Source organism: Cervus elaphus, chromosome 11, assembly GCF_910594005.1.
Source record: "Cervus elaphus chromosome 11, mCerEla1.1, whole genome shotgun sequence".
In the NCBI taxonomy this organism is placed as follows: domain Eukaryota; kingdom Metazoa; phylum Chordata; class Mammalia; order Artiodactyla; family Cervidae; genus Cervus; species Cervus elaphus.
The window spans coordinates 102,107,228-102,127,141 of record NC_057825.1 but is presented as its reverse complement, the minus strand read 5'-3'; the positions used below and the strand labels follow the sequence as shown (position 1 = coordinate 102,127,141).

Here is a 19,914-nt window from a genome sequence, read left to right as displayed (position 1 = left end):
AACATTATCAGAGATACTCACAATCATTAGAGGCCAATCTGATGCAGATATATATCCATAAGGTCCCAACATAGAAAGAGAAACTAGAGAAGGCAGGATGGGGATAAAGAAATTAAGGTATTAAAATTAATAGGTTTTTTTTAAGTTTTTCAACGTAAGCTCATTCTAAGGCTCCAAGAACATAAACCAAGTGAACAAACACTAGATTTTCACCTAGCACACACAAAGTGCTGGGTAATTACTAGCTGTTTGATTGTGTGACCTTATCAAGATATCTTTACTTATAGAAATGCTGTTATACAGCATGGGCTAAGTGACGCTTAGGCAGACAGCATAGTGCTGGTCGGAGACTGGCCCTGGCTGAGTCCCTGACCTCACTGAGGACTCTGTCTTTCGTAACGTAACCTGGACAAATTACTGAACTCCAGAGTCTAGTTTGGGTTGTTGTCTGAGACAGCAATAACAGAGTGGCAGACACAGTCCAAGACTTGCAGGGCTCAGCAGCTGCGCCATTCACTATTCAGCAGCAGCGTAAAACCGCCTACCGGTATCAGGGAAAGAAAGGCGGTGGGGAGCAGGCTGGCAGCGGGGCCCCACCACCTGTGTGGCATGGGCTGGCCCATTACAGCACCTCCAGGAGGAAGCCCTGCTTCGCCGTCTCCAGAGCAGCCTCTTTACCAGCTTCAGCGGGAAGAACAGCTCTGGGCCTCCTCCGCAGCCATGCCTGTCTCATCTTACTGCTTTCTCCCTCCGCCTTGGACTGGGTGCCCCTCAGAGACAGACTGTGGCTTCACCTGTGTCCCAGTGGGTGACTCAGGGCAGTCTGCAAACTCCCAGGATGCTCACGTGCTGTTTGGCTACTGTCAGCCCAGCAGACTCCCAGCCTAGAAAGTGAGTGACAAGGCAATTCCAGGGCCTCTGAGAGCACCTGCCCCCTTGAAAACTGCCTGATGCAAGCCTGGGTTCACGCCAGGCACCAGGGGCCACAGCTTCACGTACCAGAGGGCCTACCTTACTGGGCAGGCAGGGGGGCTCAGGGCACAAGGCCACTGCTGCCAGAGAGGCTACTTCCACTCCGAGGCGACCAACACGTGTTTTTTATTTCCTTTTTAGACTTTTTAAAGAACAAAATTTTAAACCCCTAATGATGGCCATTTTCAAGAAACAGAATATAATCTATTTCAACTACAATTAGGGTGTTGCCCACCCATTTCTACATGCTAAAAAACTTTTTCTTTTAATCTGGAGAATTTTGTACCCCTCCATGAAGTTAAAAATTTTTTCAATTTAGTTTAAATTAATTTTAAATTTCTAGTCTCTTAAAAAATAAATAAGCATAAAGTTTTAAGATAAGCATAAAGTTTTAAGTCCCAGAAATAAACAGATTATTCATTTTTGTGATTAAAGATATTTCTTTTTGAATAATGTATTTTAACAGAGAATGTAGAATTAAAGACAAAAATACAGAGTTAAAGACAAAAATACAGAATACAGTAAAAACAGACTGTAAACATGCATACTGTTTAACTATACCGTTCAAATTCCAGCTTGCATCTGTTTTTTCTGTTTTAACAGAAACAATAAAGATATGAAACCCATCTCTTTGTGTTTTGGCTACAACATCCTGAAACAGGAAAAAAAAATCCTTTAAGTTATTTTTTAAAATTGCTTTACAAGATATAGCTAAACAACTGTTCACCATGTTTTAAATCAACTGTTAAGAATCGAACTGGCGGGACTTCCCTGGTGGTCCAGTGGTTAAGAATCCACCTTTAGATGCAGGGGATACGGGTGTGATCTCTGGTCGGGGAACTAAGATTCCACATGCCAGCGGCAACCAAGCCTCTGTGCTGCAACTACTGAGTCTCTGCACTCTAGCGCCTGTGCTCCGCAACAAGAGAAGCCTAAGTACCACAACTAGAAAAAGACCGCATGTTGCAGCAAAGAACCCTGGCACCATAAGGCAGACCCAATGCGGCTAAAAAAAAGGAACTGGGCTCCTTACACACACACACACATACACACACACACGGAACTGGGCTCCTTACACACACACACACACACACACACACACACACACAGATAAAAGGAGAGGCAGGCTGTAGAAGGATAGTGGGGAGTAGAAGCATTTCCTCCATTTTTTTTTAACACCACCCTTCCAGACCCAAAGGATGGAGGAGGGAAAAAGCCTTTCCACTTGCCAATATTTTCTACTTGTAATTTCTACAGGTTTCCTCTTAAAGCTACCATTCTATATTTAGTATTACCTTTCAAGTAGTTTTTCTAATATAATCAAGCATTTGGTTTTTAAATGTGTGTGTTTTAAAATTGAACAGGGGAAGAAAGATGTCATATAACATGATTGAAAATGACTCAGATACAGTATATAGGCTAAAATAGGGGTCCTCAACTCCCCGGGCCACAGAGCAGTACCAGTCTGTGGGCTGTTAGGACTGGGCCACACAGTAGGAGGTAAGCGGTGGGCGAGTGAGCAAAGCTTTCTGTATTTACAGCTGTTTCCCATCGCTGACATTACTGCCTGAGCTCTGACTGGCAGATCAGTGGTGGCATATAAATGCAATGTCCTTGGGTCATCCTGAAACCACGCCCCACCCCAGGTCCATGGACAAACTGTCTTCCACGAAACCAGTCCCTGGTACCAAAAAGGTTGGGGACTGCTGGGCTAAGCTATTTAAATTAAATGCCTGCTGGGCACTCTGCTGCTAGAGTTCAGACCCACTGAGAAGCTGAACCCCCGCCTGGGAACTGCCTGGGACCCTCCAACACCCCCATGTAGTTGGACCAAACTTCTCACACTCCTCCTTCCTGAGTACTTCCTAGTCTTCCCTGTCATCTCCTGCTCCTCCACTGTGACAGCATGTGTACGAAGCAGAGCTGGCTCAGCACCACTGCAGACTGAACGCCTTTCCACCATCAGACTGTTCCGTAAGATGGCTGCAGAAGACCGTAAAAGTAGACAGTCCCAGTCTAAAAGCAAGCCTCAAGTTCTCCTAAGTCTGCTCTCGGTCCCTACACTCAACTCTCTGTAACCCTCTCAACTTCTTAGTCTCCTGACTTTAATAATGCCCCCCGATTCTACATTTCCCTCCACTTGGTGCTACATCGTAGTTTCTGTCTCTTTATTTCCCTAAAGACGATACCGACTAGCCCACTGCTGCGCTAAGGCATGTGACAAGGGGATTTTATTTTTTAAAGTAAAGGAAGACTACATAGAAGTTACCCTTAAATTATGGCTTTAAACAGATTTTTTAAACAAAGAAACAAGTATGTACAAAATTCACACAGACAAGTGTAACAAAATACACTGTTTTAAATTACATTTCTCTTTTTCTTTCCTAATTTTACTCACCCTACTTAAGATCATGAGTATCTATCCATCAGCAGATTCTGCTCAATCTTACTCTAACTTGTATACATTTGATTTAAAGGCAAAGAAAGTGACTTACTGTTGATCCTTCCTGGTTTGAAACATTTCCGGTATTTGATATTAGTTGTTTATTCTGGAAAAAAGAACAAAATAATTCCATTTTATACTGTTGCATTTCCTGAGGAAAAATAGTTCTAACAAATTGAGGGCAAAAAAAAAAAAAGCTGTTACAAAAAAAGTAAAGATTTGAAGGCCGAACACCAGAGAACAAATCTCACTGTACCCTAAACACTACACTTGTAACAAAACCCTACACTTGAAAAATGACTTCCTTCTTCAGGGCAGTGGCTTCCATTGGCAGGGAGGGTGTTAGGAACCCAAAAGTGCTCCGATGGTCTGTACTTGATCTGGGTCTATGGGGGCAGGTTCAGGCTGTGAAAATTCATTAAGCCCTACACTTCCGACATGCATGCTTTATTTTATGTTTATTATACCTCAACACAAATTTTTAAAAGAAACCTTTGAAAAAACTTTTCTTTTAGATTTTTAAAAAAATATTTATTTGGCTGCGCCAGGTCTTAGTCACGGCGCTTGGGATCTTCAGTCTTCACTGAGGCAAGCGGGGTCTCAGCTATGGCACAGGGGAGCTTGTTCCCTGACCGGGGACTGAACCCAGGTCCCCACATCAAGAGCACCGAGTATTAGCCTCTGGACCATCACGCAAGTCCCCCAAATTTTTATTAAAGACATTTTCACTTCAGAATTTACAGGACCAAAAAAATCAGTTAAAACGACCCACAGCCTCACTACCCAGGGATGATCACTATTACATTGTGGAGTCTAGTCTCCAGGTTTAGTGCACAGAGGAGAGTGCTCAGGTGTGTTAAACGCTGGTGAGCTGACAGACCTTCCGTGAGAGCAACAGACGTGGGGTCTAATGACATGGAGGCCGCTGATCGCCTTGACTAGAGCTATTCTGACGGGGTGAGGCTGGCAAAGACCCGACTGGGGTGGGCAGAAGAGAGAGGGATGCAGTGACAGCAGATCACGAAAGGATGATAAAAAGATCCTCTTTCAAGGATGCTGCTGCACAGGGTACAAAGGCATGAAACAGTGGTACCAATATCTCACTTACTATGTACTGCCACACACAGAGAACTAAACCTAAAAACTGATGAATTAAGACCTTTCTTTATCACAATACTGGTGAGACAGAAGTTAAATAGATACTTATATTCACTGGGAAACAAATACATCTGATCTCAACACAGAGAGACAGATACTCACATTCAATGGGGGAAACACCTGTAAATCACTACTGCACTCTACATTTTCATTTTTTGTTGTCCAGCATTCACTGTTCTTGAAATAATGACCACAAAAGTCTTCAGTGACCTGAAGTTCATGTTTCTGTGACAGCTCCTATGCAAGGTAAAGTTCTATGTCATAATTTATTTTCACTTAATATCTAAACAATACCAAAAATTTACTTTGTTTGGAACACTTGAACACAAAATACCAAAAAGAAAAAAAGCTTTGCATATAATTTTGCGTATAATACTTTGTCCTGAGATTACTTTCATTCTACTCCATGTATAAAGGATTTTAGAGAAAGAAGCAGTATTCAATTACAAGGAAAGATAAACCAAACACATAGTAACATAAAGCAAAGATGGCAAAACCCAAGTGAGTGCAGGGGAAATTTCATTTACACATCAACTAACAATGAGGTTCCAGGCTCCTGGGTGGATGAATAAAACCAGGCTCCTAATGGCAGCTCCCGGGTATCAAGAAAAGATTAAGAGGCTTTCACTGGCCAAATGGAAGGCCATGGACAAGAGTTTAAACAGACTCTGCGAGATGGTGACGAACAGGGAGGCCTGGTGTGCTGCAGTTGATGGGGGTCACAAAGAGTCGGACACGACTGAGCGACGACAACTGGCCAAATATGGGACAACGTGAGCAAAATACATAAAAACAGTTAGAGATCATAACACCCGACAAACTGAGCATCAGCGAGTCCATCTTGACAACTGACTGACTGACAGGTAAGGTAAAAGAAAAGAGAGAGTGCATTCTGATAGCAGGCTGCTAGTAAATGTGGAAGAAAACATGGAATTAAGAGAATCACCATTTAGCAGTCATCCTGTGTGTGAGGGCTAAGCCGATTCGGTCATGTCTGACTCTTTGTGACCCTATGAACTGGAGCCCACCAGACTCCTCCGTCCATGCGATTCTCCAGGCAAGAACACAGGACGGGGCTGCCCTTCCCTTCTCCAGGGAACCCTCCTGACCCAGGGTTCGAACCTGCATCTCTTACATCTGCCCGCACTGTCCACTGGGCTATTTACCGCCAGCACCGCCTGGGAAGCCCCAGCAATCACCACAGTGACAGCTAATCAATCAGGCAAGAACCAAAGAGCATTAAAGCAAGGACTGGTGGAAAAAACAGGATATTTACACGTAAATACAAAAGTATTTCTTCACAAATTATTGTTAACAACAGAGAGAAAAGTAGGAGCTTTACAGTGGAAAACTGACAGAAACTTCCTTAACTGACTGAGCAAATTAACATCATCAAAAATGGGACAAAACAGTATATTTTCTAGTGTGTGCATGCTAAGTCACTTCAGCCGTGTCTAACTCTTTGTGACCCCATGGACAGTAGCCTGCCAGGCTCCTCTATCCATGAGATTCTCCAGGCAAGAATACTGCAGTGGGTTGCCATTTCCTTCTCCAGGGTATGGTATGTCTGACAAAAATATAACCTGAATTTATTCATGAGAAAATGTTAGAAACACTCAAATTGAGGGAAATTTTATAAAAATAAATCAGTTGTACATATCAATGTCATGTCATGAATGACAGCTGCCCCCTCCCACCCCCCCAAAAAACCCTGCAGAAATACAATGTGATCCTGGATTGGATTCTGTATCAGAAAAAAGAAAAAAAAAAAAAAAAAGCTGCTAAAAAGGACATTCTTGGGACACTGGCAAAATCTGAATAAGATTTGTTTATCAGCTAATAGGGTAGTATCAACATTAGATGTCCTAAATCTGATGTCTATGCAATCTAAGTGAATATTTTTGTGATTTCCTTAGGAAGCACACACTGACCTAGGCTGGCCTCTTTTTTCTCCTTTCACACTCTCCCGTCTCCCTCCTCACTTCTTGATGAGATCTACTCATACTCACGAAATCTGCTCATCTGCACTAAAGCCCTAGGTCCCCTGCTACTCATTTTCTGAATGGATGAAATTTTTACATTTCTTGTTTAAATTAACTTGGTTTTTATTTATGTATGATTCACAATCCCTTTATTTTGTTTTTTTTGTGTGTGTGTAATAAAGTTTTATTAAAGTATAAAGGAGATAGAGAAAGCTTCTGACATAGGCATCACAAGGGGGCAAAAGAGTACCCCTTTGCTAGTGTTAGCAATGGAGTTATATACTCTCCAATGAGTCCAAAGAATGTCTGAAGGTTGCAAAGACCTCACCAGACCTACTCCCATAATTTACATTTTAAGACAACAGAGTTGGCCAGAAGGTTTAATCCAAAGATTGTCCTCAGGCAGGATACATCCTTGTAAAGACCAGACCTACTCCCATAATTTATGTTTTAAGATAACAGAATTAGCCAGAGGGTTTAATCCAAAGACTGTCCTCAGGCAGGATACATTATTGTTATATAATCCTAAGGAATGTAGAGGAAAAAAAGTAAAAAAGTTTGTCCTTTCTTCCTCCTTGAATATCCCAGACCTCTCTCCCCTTGGGGACCCCTAGACTTCTCATCAACCTGCCTAGGAAATGACTCTCTCATTCCCCCCTTTTCTTTTAGGAGAATTATGTTGCCTAGGGAAAAGGGGCGTCGTTCTCATTCCATAACTGCTTCCGAGCTGACAAGGGGCGTTGTCCCTAAATTGGTGAGGCAACATATTCTCCTAATCCTCATAGTGAGGATGTCTGAGCCAGGGGCTCCAAGTAATAGTTGGAGGAGGCTGTGGCACTCATAGGAGCTCGGACAACTATTTGTAAACTAAAAGCTTTTAGATGGTTAGAAAACCCATTATACAGTTACAGATATAAGGCAAAATAGTCATTAAACCAAGTTAAAATCAAAATGAAAAGTCACATTACGTCCATAGTTACATCAGTCCATCTTAAGGTTGTTAGATGTCATCAGTTTAAGAAGAGGCATCACATGCGATTGTTGAAGGTATTTGCAGACTTAGAGAAAGTCCTTTCCTTGAAGTGGAGATGTCCACCACGGGAAGCCTTCCACTGATGAATAGGGGAGTGCTCCGCAGACCCAGCAGTTAGACTGATTGTGGAATGCAGCATAGGAGTGAGCCCAGGACAGGAAGGCATTGTCTTGAGGATCAAACGGCAGACTCAGGATTTCTGGAGCCAGCAGAAGTAGGCTCACATAGATTATCAGGCCCATCTTGTCCTGAAGGATCCCGGACGAGCCCCCAAGATGAAAGGTTGTTGCTGAACGATGAGACGCGGGATTCTTGGCCTCCGGAGGAGATGAATTCAATCCGGGGCCAGAGACGAGGCTGGATCGCTCAGAGCTTTTGTGTAATAAAGTTTTATTAAAGTATAAAGGAGATAGAGAAAGCTTCTGATATAGGCATCAGAAGGGGGCAAAAGAGTACCCCCCAAAATCCCTTTATCAATGGTTCCTATAACTCTGATTTAAATAATTACTAATGTTCTTCATAAGATACAAGGAAACTGATAGATCTGTATACTCAGAAAGCATATATTTTGACATAATTAAAGCATTTATTGTTAAGTCCCAAAATAAATCTGTGGCACTTCTAAAACTACAGTCTCTATTTCTAGACTCCTCACTTAATGAGCAAATAAATCTTTATACTCTGTAATTTTTCCTTCATAGCTTTACACTCATTTAAAATTTGCGTTTTACTTACTTCCAACTCAGAATATTCATTGTGACAGGTATGATGCTCCAAATGCCACTCGATGGTAAACTTCATAGGCCCGGGACAGCTGAATGACTTCACTGTTGAGAAAAAGACAGTCTCATTTTATAGTAACAATATTGTAAATAATATTATATACCCCAATTTAAATTTCAGGTTTCAAGAATTCAATTTAAAATAGGCTACCTTAAGGAAACAATGAGTAAAATATTACCTAATTCCTCCAAAAAGTCACCGCAAAATGAGACAGATAAGTTCATTACACTAAATTATCACAGTGAACCAAATGTTGCTGTAAGACTAGTCATTTCATCTATATGTTAAGTCCAGTGTTAAAATAAACTGAGTACCCGGATATGCTCAGTCACTGTTTATTTCACTCTGAAATGTTCTCTTCACTGACTTATCCACCCAAGAAGTACTGAGTAAGTAGCCCTTGTGTGCCAGGAAGAAACATAATGGTAAACTAGAATAATCCCTGGATGCCTGACAAAAGAGGAATTAGGGGAAAGGAGGGTTAACAGTTAAACAGGCACCTTTGACAGTGGAAGAGGCTAAGAACAGGGGATCAAGCGAGCCCTGGGCAAGGTGCCTGAGATAGTCACGCGGGCGTGAAGAATGGGGCCCCAGCAGGCTCATGAAGAAAGAACAGAAGTCTGCCCAGTGAAGAGGAGGGTGGGCAGACAGGAGAAGCAAAGGCCCAGGAGGTGTGAGGGCAAGGCAGAAGCATGACCGCCTGAGGCAGTTTGCTAAGGACTGCGGGGTCACCTAAGGGAAAGCCTGATGTCTGACCCACCAAACAGCATAGACACATATCCAAGGGACCAATGCTTAACTTTGCAGGCACTAAAATTTCGCTTTGTGAGAACTCAGAGATGCTGTCTCCTCTTTTGCACTACAGCGGTACATGTATAAACCCAAATACCCAATTGCTCACTTAAAATAAATAGTTAACTATAAAGCAGACATGTCATGATCGGCTAACTCTCTTCAACAAGCCTTCCTGGACGCCCAGCGTGGTGAGAAGGTTGCCTGGTGAGCAGGGCAGCCGAACAAGGAGGCTCAGGTGCCGCATCCACCCCTGCCAGCCACGGCAGAGCCTCGCTCGCGGCTCCAGAAAGACCTCTCGCCCACCAGCGCTGAGGCACTGCCGGCCTTCACCCGACTGAACTCCCACTTTCTAAAAGTGCTTCTGTTCCTGACTCCCTCCTGCTGCCTCACTCCTTCCCCCGCTAGGTGTGTGGACGCTGGACTGCGGCCGCTGTGAGGCTGTCTCACACGTTCACACTCTGCTGCACGCTCGCTCAGAAACGTCACTCCCTGCGCCCCCACGGACTGCAGCCCGCCAGGCTCCCCTGCCCGTGGGTTCTCCAGGCAAGAACACGGGAGTGGGTGGCCATTTCCTCCTCCAGGGGGTCTTCTCGCCCCAGGGACTGAACCCGTGTCTCCTGTGTCTCCTGCACTGCAGGCGATTCTTCACCGCTTGAGCCATAAAAACCAAATTCTCTGTTTCACTGGTCCATATAACCTTTTACTCCCCGCCAGAGTTGTTTTTTTTTTTGGCTGCACCAGTGTTTTAAATCTTGTCTAGACACTGTAACATGAATTTATTAAAGCACTGAGATGCCAAAATCTTTTCCTCACCCACCGTGGGCTTTGATTTATTACCAAGTTCTTATCACCAACTGAAGATCCATGATTAACTGCTTCAACTGCTTTGAAGCCGCCTCTGCTTTCTAGCCGATGACTCGCCTACTTCCGTCAGCAGAGACCACACAGGGCAGAACAGTCCAACAGATGATCAGAGGATGGTGGGAGAGAGAAAATGGGCATGGCTGTGGAGTCCATGAAGCCAAGTGGCTCTACCTGACAAAAAAAAACTACTCCTTATCCCCAAACTTTAGCCCTGGCAACCAACTGACCTAGTCAACTTCCTGGAAACACTAAGAGGAGTGAGAGCACAGTAAACCCACTGAGTTTACCATAAAACACTGAGATCCAGTGTAAACCACTTGCTGTTATTTAGTCGCTAAGTCGTCTCTGACTCTGCAACTCCATGGACTGTAGCCCACCAGGCTCCTCTGTCCATAGGATTCTCCAGGCAAGACTAGTGGAGTGGGTTGCCATTTCCACCTCCAGGGGATCTTCACGACCCAGGGATCAAAGCTGCATCTCCTGCATTGATAGGCAGGTTCTTCACTGCTGAGCCACTAGGGAAGGCTGAAAACCCACTAACCATACTGAAAACCTCCCCCTCTATGACTTGTTAGTCATGACATACCGGTATTTAAACAGACAGAGTCCCGAGCAGTATTTTCGCTTTCATAAGCCCTAAAATCCTAATTAAAATATCAGTCTAATAATTTTTATTTCATACTATAATCACGTATATTTAGACAGATTTCAGAGGCACAAAGGTTTCATCACAATCATGGCATTTCCTATATCCATAAAAAAAATTTATTATACTTTAAAAGGGATTCAAAGTCAAATTTCACAGAAGTGAAATACTTTTTTGCTGAAGATTCCTTTATTAGGCTGTAACTATAATTTTTAAAGAATGATTCATATTTCATTTTCTGAGACAAGATTAGAAAAATCCATTCTTGAAAATAACTATAATTTGACTAGATCAAAATAGACTCTTAAAATGTTATAATCACCTAAAAACATCTGCCTAGTTTAAAATACATAATATTATAATGTGTAATGTTAGTTTATATTATGCTAATATATTAGCTTATATGTTGCTTACTTATAATTTATTGTTACTTCAGTATTATATTAGCTTATTATACTTACCAGAAAACTTGATCTCAGTAGAGTTAAACATGGTTTTCCTAAATATCAAAGGTCCTGATTTCTGTAATGAGAAACAAAGAAATACAGAAAGATCTTGTTAGGGACTTCCCTATGGTCCAGTGGCTAGGATTCCCTGCTCCCCAAGCTGGGGGCCAGGTTTGATCCCTGGTCAGAAAACTAGATCCCACATCTAACTAGTAACTAGCTAACTAGCCACAACTAATATCCGGTGCAGCCAAATTAAGAAATAAATATACTGGACTTCCCTGGTGGTAAGTGGATAAGAACCCAGCTGCCAATGCAGGAGCCCTGGTTTGATCCCTGATCTGGGAAGACTGCACATGCCGCAGGACCACTAGGCCCGGCTGCCACTGGCGCCCACTCGCCCAGAGCCCACGCTCTGCAACGAGAAGCCGCCGCAATGAGAAGCCCACGCTCTGCAACGAGAAGCCGCCGCAATGAGAAGCCCACGCGCTGCAACTGGAGAGTAGCCCCTGCTCGCTGCAACTGGAGAAAACTCTTGCACAGCAACGAAGATTCACCACAGCCAAAATATATACATATAAATACGTGTTTTAAAAAACTAATAAAGAAAATCTTGTTAAAACATTTCTCTCTACTGTTTAAAAGTACTGCTGTATTCTGGAAAATAGGCTAAGTACCAAAGAACTGATGTTTTTGAATTGTGCTGCTGGAGAATATTCTTGAGAGTCCCTTGGACTGCAAGATTGAACCATGAATCCTAAAGGAAATCAACCCTGAGTATTCATTGGGAGGACTGATGCTAAAACTGAAGTTCCAATCCTTTGGCCCTCTGATGAGAAGAGCCAATTCACTGGAAGAGACCCTGATGTTGGGAAAGATTGAAGGCAAAAGAAGAGGATGACAAAGGATGAGATGCTTGGCATCACTGACTCAATGGACATGAATCTGAGCAAACTCTGGGAGATGGTGAAGGATAGAGAAGCCTGGTATGCTGCAGTTCGTGGGGTCACAAAGAGTCGGACACAACTTAGCGACTGAACAACAATCCTTTCATTCCTCCCTATGACCAAATCTATTATTATTATTTTTTTTAATGTAAGTCTGGGACTTTCCTGGTGGTCCAGTGGTTAAGACAACATGCTTCCAATGCAGAGGGCACAGGTTTGACCCCTGGTGAGGGAACTAAGATCCCACATGCTGTGTGGTCAAAAAGAGGAAAAACAAAGCAACCCATAAACCTGGTCCCATCACTGCCTGGCTTAGAGCCTTGTCCCACGTGACCTACTCCCTGCAGCGGACGTGAGGCCCCACAAGGCTCACAGGCTGAGGCCAGCAGGACACAGGAGCTGAGGGAGGGCTGCGTGTGTGTGCGTCTGTGCCTGCTCTCCTGGCATCAACATAAACACACCCTTGATGAAACAGCTGGCCTCTCTCTGAGCTGTGGTGTACCACCCTCTCTGTGTGCGCTCAGTCATGTCTGACTCTTCCACGCTCCATGGACGGTGGGCCACCAGGCCCCTCTGTCTATGGGATTTCCCACCCAATAAGGAAGCGGGTTGCCATTTCCTTCTCCAGGACTTCCCGATCCAGGGATCGAACTTGCGTCTCTTGCATCTCCTGTACTGGCAGGCAGATTCTTTACCACTGCGCTATACCACAAGACAGGTGGGCAGACCACCTGTCTTGTACCTTTCCCTCCGGTCCTCAAAAACATAATACTCCTTCCAGCCCTCAGGACCTTAGTGGTCAACCTGAAAACTTACATGAAAATTTACTCTTCCTCTAGTTATTTCCTTCTGACCCCGAATGCCCAGTTCAAAATCCCCTTCCTCAGGGCATCTTCCACCAGGGCCCATACCAGGCTGGCCCCCCCTTCCAAGGTTCGTGGGACTCACTCCTCACATCCCTTACCACAACTACAATGAGATCTTGTACTAGCTAGTATTTCATGTCTGCCCTCAGTCAGTTCAGTCACTCAGTCATGTCCAACTCATTGCAACCCCATGGACTGCAGCACGCCAGGCTTCCCAGTCCATCATCAACTCCTGGAGTTTGCTCAAACTCATGTCCATTGAGTCGATGATGCCATCCAACCATCTCATCCTCTGTTGTCCCCTTCTCCTCCTGCCTTCAATCTTTCCCAGCATCAGGGTCTTCACATCAGGTAGCCAAAGTACTGGTGTTTCAGCTTCAGTTCAGTCCTTCCAATGAATATTCAGGACTAATTTCCTTTAGGATTGACTGGTTTGATCCATGTCTGCCCTCCCCAAGAATAAAAATTCTGTGAGAGGAGATTAAGTTAAGCAAACAAGCGGTTAGGAATTACAGGAAAACCCTGATAGAAGAAATGGTTCTTTCTTGATAACCCTTTTCCCTCCCTGACGGTTTTTTTCAAGATTTTTTTTTTTTAATGCAGATCATTCTTTTTAAAGTCTTTATTGAATTTGCTACAATATTGCTTCTGTTTTATCTTTTGGGTTTTTGTCCTTGAGGCATGTAGGATCTTAACTCCCCAACCAGGAATCAAACCTACATCCCCTGCATTAGAAGGTTCACTCTTAACCACTGGACCACCAAGGAAATCCCATCCCTCCTCAACAGTTTCAACATCAATAAATCCCTGGTCCAGATCCCTCCTCTGAGTTGCACGTCCACATACCCAATTACCTAAAGGTCATGCCCTCTGGGATGTCCACTACTGTCCACAGTCACCTGCATAAATCAGACGCCTCCCCCTCTGCTCCTCATCAGCTGTTCCTGTGCTGACCAGCTTGGCTGTACGTAGGTTATGCCATCCCCTATCACTCAAGCCATGGTTCCTTCTGTTCTCTCACCTCCATCACCCCATCTCCAAGGCACGCCTACTTCATCTCACAGACACTTCTCAGATTTAGCCCTTTCTCTCCATCCCTAAAGGGCTTCCCTGGTGGCTCAGTGGTAAAGAATCCACCTGCCAATGCAGGAGATGTGGGTTCAGTCCCTGCGTTGAGAAGGCCCCCCAGGGGAGGAAATGGCAACCCACTCCAGTATTCTTGCCTCAAAAACCCCATGGACAGAGGAGCCTGAAAGACTTTAGTCCATGGGGGCCACAAAGAGTCAGTCATGGCTGAGTGACAAAGCAAATACCCACTCCATTCCTGCCACCACTGGCCTGATTCAAGCCTACACTTCTGCAGTTACTGGTGCCTCCGCTCAGACTGGAGCCTACAATTCATCCTCAGATAACAGCCACTGTGATTAGCAGGAATGTCTAGAACTCTTCCAGGGCTTGCTCTCATTCACACTCCCAAGTTGCTACTGGTGGCCAACATATAAAATTCAACCTACAAAATGGGTTATGTTGGGCCCACAAGGAGCCTTTTAAAACTTTTCTGAATTAGTTGACATAGTAAAAATATACGAACTTCCCTGGAGGTCCAGAGGTTAAGATTCTGCACTTTCCCTGCAGGGGGTGAGGGTCTGACACCTGGTTGGGGAACTAAGACCCCACATGCTGTGCGGTGCAGCCAAAAAAGATAAAAATGTGTCGACCTGAAAAGGAGGGGGAGGGGGGGAAAAAAAAAATGTGTCGACCACCCTATAGCATCCACAGCCAGAGCCGAATGGCAAGTGCCCTCTTCAGCAGTGGCACGTCATCTGCAGTTCACAGCATTACCCACCAGCCCCAAACCTACCTTGCTTCACTCACAACAGGACTTGCCTCAGCCCCCACAGGTCCTTGAGTTTGAGATCCCTGGCCATAGGCTCAAGGCCAAGCTCAGGGATGGAAGGCTTATGGTGGTCCAATCCCAACTAACACTCCTGCCTTTAGTCAGCAGACTCACCAAGAGTTTCTCCACGGCTGCTGTTATACTCGCCGCCTCCTTCTTCATCTACGCATCCTTTCAGAGTCAGCCGGGCACCAACTCCAAAAAGTGGGGTTAGGTGATTTCCTCAGTGCTCCAGTAATATCCCAAGAATGCCACCATGTGTGTATTTACTACCCACGAATCTGCTCTCCCTACCACTGTGTGAGCTTCTTGAGAGAGGCGGCTGTGTCTAAAATACATCCTTCCAACAGCGATGGCCAATGTAGTGCATGGCACATGGTAGGCAGGCACTTAAACTGCTGACCTTTACAATCGAAAGAACCACTTCTGGATGAATTTGCAGGACAAATGAAAGAAAACTACACTTTCCTTTCCAGTTCTCCATAACAAGTCGTGACAAACTGAAATAGGGGAGGTGAAGAAAAATCAGCCTACCCTTTGCAAAGAGCTTTATGGCTTGCTACTGTTCTGAATGATCTAAAGATCACCTGGGGCTTCCCTAGTGGCTCAGCGGTAAAAAATCCACCTGCCAATGCAAGAGACATGGGTTCGATCCCTGGGTCAGGAAGATCCCCTGGAGAAGAGAATGATAATCCACTCTAGCATCCTTGCCTGGGAAACCCCATGGACAGGGGGGCCTAGGGGGTTACAGCCCATGGGATCACAAAAGAGTCAGACATGAGTTAGCGACTAAACAACAAAAATAAAGATTATGTGGGATCCAAAGAAAAACTTTCTTTCTCACACAAGAAGCAAAGTTATTTTCTCCCCATGGCTTTAGGAATCTCCCTATCCAAAGTGTACTTGGCAAAGATCTTGACAGATATGGTGAAGGAGTCTGTTTGCAGCCAATTTACTTCCAATTAATTCTGACTTAGTTTATGCTATTGCCCATTCACTACAGAAGCAGCAGGAAACCTTAAGTGTCCTGGAGTTAAAACTCCCCTCTAGGTCCTCCCCACCGTTCTATGCAGAACAAAGAACTCTCTCACCTGAAGAAAAAAAAATGGACATTAAGGTTGATTCCGCCCAGCTCCCAACCGGTCCAGCCTCTGGCTGATCTCCAGAATTCCTTGCCCCAGCCATTTAAGAGATAACTACTCTGAAAAACCTCAGAGAAGAACAGGCCCCCTTAAGACAGTAGCTTTTTACATACATGCCTACATATGCTTACTCTTGGGTTAGTGCAGCAGCTCGCTAATCTGACTGCTGCCCCTTCTCGCCTCATTAAAGGTGATCTATTCCTGTAAAGTGCAGGTCTCCTTCTTTTTCTGAACCTCGCCTTCCCTAACTCCCTTACCTTACACTCTGAATTTTGCTTTTTACTGTTCAGAGAAATTCAATAATGGAGATACGCAGGGCCTATGATTGGTATACAAAATAAGGCACCAACCCAGGAGAATCCTGGAAGAAATGGTTGCACTGGGTCTTAAAGATTCAGAAAGATAAGCACTCTAGCCTCTATGTAGCTTTTGTGCTATAGGAGGAATTTGTAGTCTCCTACACTACTTTCTTTTTCTGATTGAAGAAATCAAAATGTAAGTTTTGCCTTTGGAATTCGGACATCCAGACTTCCCAGGTGATCCAGAGATTAACAATCTGCCTGCCAACGCAGGGGACATGGGTTGGATCCCTGTTCCGGGAAAATCCCATACGCTGCAGGCTCACCACACTACTGAGGCTCCAGTCCTAGAGACCCTGCTGTATAGCAAGAGAAGCCTCTGCAATGAGAGGCCTGAGCACCTCAACTAGAAGTAGTCCCCTCTCACAGCAAACAGAGAAAACCCACAGGCAGCAAGGAAGACCCAGCGCAGCCAGAAATAAAAATAATAAAAAGAATTCAGACATCGCTTCTATACATGTGGAAAATATTCATCTCAAACAGAGATGGATGAATCATCTGACTCTAGAAAAGCGGTAGGTAAGGCCTTTTCGATTTCCTGTCCCTCTTTGGCAAATCTTTCCAAAATTCTACCCGGGCATTCATCCCACAACATGAGACATGAAACTACCGGATGTCAAGTTCTCAAAGGGCCTGCCCTGGAAAGGAAGACACGGGCTCAAGCCTCCGGACTAGCCTTGCAAATGTCCTTTAATTACACATACTCCCAGAACTGTGATAGGAGCCCGAGAGAAATTCAGAAACCCAGAAAGAGGGAAAGGCAGCGGCATGACTATTGCCTGCTCCCTTCTGGAAGGAAGGAAGAAGGAAGAAAAAGGGAGGGAGGAAGGAAGAAAGAGAAAGAGAGGAATAAAGACGAACACGCTTTATAAATGTATACGGAAGCTGAAATCCTGGAAAGTCCTTCCTGTGGCCACGCGGGTGTGGCCCTGTGGCTGCACCCCGGCATGAGGAGGGGTCAAATCCAAAGATGCCGCTAGGAGTGCCGAGGGGTTCAGGGCTCAGTTCAGTCGCTCAGTCGTGTCCGACTCAGGGCTCAGGTCTGAATAAAGAAGGGCCTGATCTAGCCAGAGCCTGTCCGAGCAGAGCGAGAGGCCAGGACTTCGGGAAAGGTGATTTTTACTAACAGAGTTCAGAAGGGAGAGCCGCCCCCCTGCACAGAAGTCTGACTCATCTTTCCCAAAGGCCAGGTCTGCCCGAAGGAGGGGGCGCTCCCTGCCCACAGCGACAAAAGGCCCAGGAAACGCGTCGGGCGCCCAGACTTGGCCAGATGAACAAGCCCGGAACTGGCTCCCGGCGGGCCCCAGAGAACCCCGCGGGCCTGAGATGCGCCTCGCCTCGGTCCCGACATTCCGCTTACGTCACTGATCGTCGCGGTCCAGAGCCCGACCTCGGGGACGGCGCCCACAGCCGCCGGGCCGCAGCACAGGAGGCAGAGGGCGAAGCGCAGCAGCGGGCGCCCGGCGGTAAAGCGGCGTCGGGGCGGGAGCCAGACCCCGTCGCGGCAGACGGCAGCCATCTCTACGCGGAAGCCGCACCTGGCGCTCCGCCACACCGCGAGCCCGCACCTGGTGCAGGCCCGCCCCGGGAGGCGGGTTCGGGCCCAGGAAGTATGGATAGGACGTGGAGGCGGGGCTCAGGACCGACCTGGGCGGAGAGTTGGTGGGGAGCGGGGCCAGAGCGTGAAATGTGAGGGGGAGGGGCGGGGGCGGGGGGAAATCCGAGCGTGGAGGTGGGGCCAGGCGGGGAGGCGGGGCCCGGAGAGGAGGCGAGGGGCGGGGCTCAGGGGCGGGGGCGGGGGGAAATCCGAGCGTGGAGGCGGGGCCAGGCGGGGGGGAGGGGCCCGGAGAGGAGGCGAGGGGCGGGGCTCAGGGGCGGGGGCGGGGAGAAATCCGAGCGTGGAGGCGGGGCCAGGCGGGGAGGAGGGGCCCGGAGAGGAGGCGAGGGGCGGGGCTCAGGGGCGGGGGCGGGGGGAAATCCGAGCGTGGAGGCGGGGCCAGGCGGGGAGGAGGGGCCCGGAGAGGAGGCGAGGGGCGGGGCTCAGGGCCGGCCGGGGCGGAGAGTGGGGGAGGGGGGGGGGGGCCAGAACGTGAAATGTGAGGGGGAGGGGCGGGGGCGGGGGGAAATCCGAGCGTGGAGGTGGGGCCAGGCGGGGAGGCGGGGCCCGGAGAGGAGGCGAGGGGCGGGGCTCAGTGCCGGGGCGGAGAGTGGGGGGGCTGTGGCCAGAGCGTGAAATGTGAGGGGGAGGGGCGGGGGCGGGGGGAAATCCGAGCGTGGAAGCGGGGCCAGGCGGGGAGGCGGGGCCCGGAGAGGAGGCGAGGGGCGGGGCTCAGGGCTGGCCGGGGCGTGGAGCTTGAGGTGGGGCAAGAAGCGTGGAAAGAAAAAGGGGTGGGGAGGAAGACGGGTCCAAATATGAAGGTGGGGCGGGGCAGGGAGGGAGCCGGCAGAGGAGGCGAGGGGAGGGGCTCAGCGTTGGGCAGGAGTGTGGAAGCGGGTGGGAGGGGAGGCGGGGTTCTGAATATACCTGAGCTGGAGGTGGCTTTAGCCAGAGGCCGAAAGCTCAGGTCCCAGACTCCACGTGGCTGTGGTCAGAGGCTTTTGTTGTTGTTCAGGCGCCCAGTCGTGTCCAGACTCTTTCCGATCCAATGGACTGCAGCAGGCCAAGCCTCCCTGTCCCTCATCATCTCCTGGAGTTTGCCCAAGTTCATGTTCATTGAATCCGTGATGCAATCCAGCCATCTCATTCTCTGACGCCCTCTTCTTGTTCTGCCCTCAATCTTTCCCAGCATGTAAAATATAAAGTTTTAACTTAAGTGGATGGCACTGTCTGTATGAGGATTAATAGTTGAACAACATAACCAAAAAATACTGATTAATAGATTAAAAAAAAAAAATCTTTCCCAGCATCAGGGACTTTTCCAATGAGTCATCTGTTCGCAACATATGACCAAAATACTGGAGCTTCAACTTCAGCATCAGTCCTTCTAGTGAATATTCAGGAGTGATCTCCCTTAAGATTGACTGGTTTGATCTCCTTGCTGTCCAAGGGACTTTCGGGAGTCTTCTCCAGCAGCACAGTTCAAAGGCATCAATTCTTTGGCGTTCTGCCTTCTTTATAGTCCAGCTCCCACAACCATATCTGACCATTGGGAAGACCATAGCCTTGACTATACAGACCATTGTTGGCAGAGTAATGTCTCTGCTTTTCAACACAGTTTAGGTTTGTCATCGCTTTCCTGCCAAGAAGCAATCGTCTTCTGAGTTCATGGCTGCAGTCACTGTCCGCAGTGATCTTGGGGTCCAAGAAGAGGAAATCTGCCACTACTTCTACCTTTTCCCCTTCTATCTACCATGCAGTAATGCGGCCAGATGCCATGATCTTAGTTTTTTTAATATTTAGTCTTAAGCCGGCTCTTTCACTCTGCTCCTTCACCCTCATCAAGTGGCTCTTTAGTTCCTCTTCGCTTTCTGTCATCAGACTGGTATCATCCACATACCTGAGGTTGTTGTTGTTTCTCCCACCTATGTTGATTCCAGCTTGTAACATCCAGCCTGTCATTTCCCGTGATATGCTCAGTGTA

The 19,914-nt window shown here is 46.7% G+C and overlaps 1 protein-coding gene across 5 annotated transcripts in view; it reads right to left on the bottom strand.

Moving 5' to 3' along the window:
- TMEM87B (transmembrane protein 87B) overlaps positions 1–18,007 on the bottom strand; it is a 48,932-nt gene extending 30,925 nt beyond the window's left edge. The window contains exons 1-7 of one of the 5 annotated variants that reach the window (XM_043918790.1): positions 17,694–18,007; positions 11,138–11,198; positions 8,324–8,415; positions 4,676–4,810; positions 3,468–3,521; positions 1,534–1,624; positions 22–83 (exon numbers count right to left, since the gene is read on the bottom strand). In XM_043918790.1, the coding sequence (XP_043774725.1) occupies positions 22–83; positions 1,534–1,624; positions 3,468–3,521; positions 4,676–4,810; positions 8,324–8,415; positions 11,138–11,198; positions 17,694–17,852 (654 nt within the window). In that variant the 5' untranslated portion in view covers positions 17,853–18,007. The other 4 variants (XM_043918787.1, XM_043918786.1, XM_043918788.1 and 1 more) reach the window with 4 other exon arrangements.
- Between the last annotated feature and the right edge of the window lie 1,907 nt (positions 18,008–19,914).